The sequence below is a fragment of the Sapajus apella genome, unplaced genomic scaffold (genome assembly GCF_009761245.1).
Source record: "Sapajus apella isolate SASKATOON/1434 unplaced genomic scaffold, GSC_monkey_1.0 scaffold194, whole genome shotgun sequence".
Taxonomy (NCBI): domain Eukaryota; kingdom Metazoa; phylum Chordata; class Mammalia; order Primates; family Cebidae; genus Sapajus; species Sapajus apella.
In genome coordinates, this window is record NW_022437134.1 from 974,837 (window position 1) to 977,761 (window position 2,925).

The following is a 2,925-nucleotide window of genomic DNA, read 5'->3' on the forward strand; positions in this document are numbered from 1 at the left end:
GAGGAGGCAGTGACTGTCCCCCCCACCGTCCATGGTCTGTGGTGGGTGCAGGGTGAGACCCAGGCCTCTCAAGTGAGGAGGCAGCTGATCCCCTCCCCCATCCATGATCTGCAGGTGGGTGCATGGGTCATACCCAGTGTCCCTGCCTCTCCGAGGAGACATCTGACGCCCTCCCCTCGTCCACGATCTGGGGGTGTGAATACAGGCGAGACCCAGGTCCCCCGAGTGCCCCCCGAGTGCCCCCCGCTCCTACCTGGTACATCTCCCTGTGCATGTGCCCGATCATCTGCAGCCCCCCAGCCGCCATGGTGCGAGGAGGCAGGCTGGAGGGGCCGGGCCCCAGCAGGAGCCGGGTGGGGATGGAGAGGGGCTTGAGCAGGGCCGTGGGGGGTGCCACCAGCAGCTGGTGCGAGGCCATAGTCCTCACCCAACCTGCTGCTCTGGGACCCAGGGCTGCACTGGCCTTGGCCAGAGCCTGGAACATTTCCCCTTGGGCCGGACACAGAGGTGAGAAGTGAGGATTGGTGGATGGGCTTCCGGGCGGCCCTGCCTTTTGCTCTTGTTCCCTGAGCCTTATCTGTGTTATCCTGTAGGTCAGGGCCAGGCAGCAGGGGGCTGAGCCCTCAGGCAGAGGGAGCCTCCGGGGCTGAGTGACAGAAAATCAGAGTGCCACAGAGCTGTCCTGGTCACAGCCCTCCCTGCTTCCCGCTAAGACCTGGGTCCAGCCCCTCCCATCCTGCTTAGCTCAGACATTGGCTCCACCTGGAAGGGCGGACAACCTGAATTGGGGTGGCTTCGAGGTCATAGGCAGATTTAAACAGATTTTGATTGGCAACTGGTGGGCAACCTAAGCTTCAGTCAGAGAAGTGTTTCCTAAAGGGTCGAGCACAAGTCACAGAGGCTTGGCAGGCCCTGTGCTCTGTGTTGTAACAACACCCCCCCCCCCGCCCACGTTGGCTGATGTATTGCAAAGCCGCTGCCATAGGTGTGGGCGTGTTCCCGTAAAACCTTGTTTACAAAAAGCAGGTGGCAGGCCACACGGGGTCCATGGGCTGTAGCTACTGACCCTGGCTCAGCTGATGGGAAGGCTTGCAACCAAAAATAAAACGTGAGGTGTAGGGCACGTTGGGGGCCAGATGTAAGGCTGCGGGCCCCACAGGGTCTGGGGTGAGCCTTATGCTGTGCTGAGGTGCAGATTCCGAGAAATAAAGAGACAGGACACAGAAGTACAAAGACAATGCAGCTGGGCTCAGGGGGCCACGCCACCTACAAGTGGAGTCAGGCGAGGCCCCAAATGTCCAGAAGCATGAGTATTTATTGTGCATAGGTTAAGGGGCAGGGTAGTGAGTGAAATCTTCTTTAAGGATAGTGATAGGGTCGTGAGCAATAAAACATGGGGTCCACCCCCATTAGGTCACCTAGGCCAGGAGGTGGACAGCGCGCAGCCAGGGGCCCATTCCCACGCAGGCAAGGGCCGTGTGCAGTAAGGGGGTCCACCCCCATTAGGTCACCGAGGCTTGAAGGTGGGCCGTGTGCACTGAAGAGGGTGCAGTGTGCAATACTTCTATCTATGGGCAAACTACTTCTAAGATTTATAGGAGGATGCTTTGTCACACAGCAGTGACGGAGCAGTCAAGGTTACTGCCACCTTCTGGCAGCTTCCAGTGGGTTCTATGGGAAGATGCTTTTCGAGCAGCACAGTAGCAAGAGCTGATAAAGTTCACAGTCACCAAGGTGGATTCCCGTTCTGAGGGCAGCCTTCCACAAGAACTGGAGCAAGGTCCCACAACTCCTTTATCAGGAGGAGTGGCTCTCGCCCCCAGCCTGCCATACAGCGGGTATCTTTATGATACTGAACGCTGCCGCCTGGGCCGTGGGTTCTTGTCCTGGTGTAACTGTTTTTCCCTTAAATCACGCTCTGCACTGTTTGCTCTAGGCGTTCCTCCGATTATAAGCTGCTTATTCCTTAATTCATGCTCTGTACTGTGTCTGCTCTAGGCATTCCTCCGATTATGAACTAAGATATAATTATAGATACATATGTAGGGAAATATTCTTCAGGCACTCATACTATCAACTGTTATATGATTATATATAGAGGATTATATAAAGGAAGACTTCAAGCCCTAATACTATAAACTAATATATGATTGTATAAAGGACTATGTAAAAGGAAATAGCTGAGTAGCAACACTATAAAGTGAGTATTCCTCAAGCCCTAACTGTGCCAGGGTTCTGCTTGGCTCTCAATCCTTGGTGCCTATACGGGGGGTTACCCACATGAAGGTCCCGGCAACTACGTGAATGGGCTTCACTCTCCGCCAGGGCACTCTAAAATCGCACCTGGAAGACGCTCAGGCCCGATGGTCGGTCTACACATCAACATCAACGCAGCCCCCAAGCCTGCTAGGAAACACGCCGTCTATTTCCTCTCTCAAGGCCGCTCCCTGGAGGTGTCACCTGCTCCCCACACCCCGACTCAGAACCCAGACACTCCGTTCCCTGGTAAAACGTCTTTCCATCGAAATACGTTTAAATTCAAGTTGTGCTGCCCTCCAGATGGAACCAGGGCCCGTCTCACAGGTGTCCACTGACGCCGCATGTCTCCCCAAAACGTCTAGAAGCAAGCCGGCCCGACCCCCCTGCACCCTGGCACGGCTGCCCTCCCCCAGGAGGCTGTGTCATGGGTGCGCCCTCGGCCTGGGTGAGGCTGCAGCTAATTTAGGAAAGGAACTTTCTAAATTAATTGAGACCCGTTCCGGACACTTTTTGGTTTCCAGGCTCAATGCAGCAAATAAACCTGCACTGTGTATAGACGAGGCAAGGGTGGCGCCCTGCGTCCCGGCGGGCGTGCTCCCGGCGTGCGTGCTCCCGGCGTGCGTGCTCCCGGCGCCCTGCGTCCCGACGGGCGTGCTCCCGGCGTGC

General features: G+C 56.3%; 1 protein-coding gene across 2 annotated transcripts in view; it reads right to left on the bottom strand.

The window, feature by feature from the left end:
- The window catches only part of AGXT (alanine--glyoxylate and serine--pyruvate aminotransferase), a 10,166-nt gene extending 9,287 nt beyond the window's left edge, over positions 1-879 (bottom strand). Inside the window, exon 1 of one of the 2 annotated variants that reach the window (XM_032269496.1) lies at positions 254-846. In XM_032269496.1, coding sequence (XP_032125387.1) covers positions 254-484 — 231 coding nt within the window. In that variant the 5' untranslated portion in view covers positions 485-846. Of the gene's footprint in view, positions 1-253 lie in introns of both variants that reach the window. The other variant, XM_032269497.1, reaches the window with a different exon arrangement.
- Between the last annotated feature and the right edge of the window lie 2,046 nt (positions 880-2,925).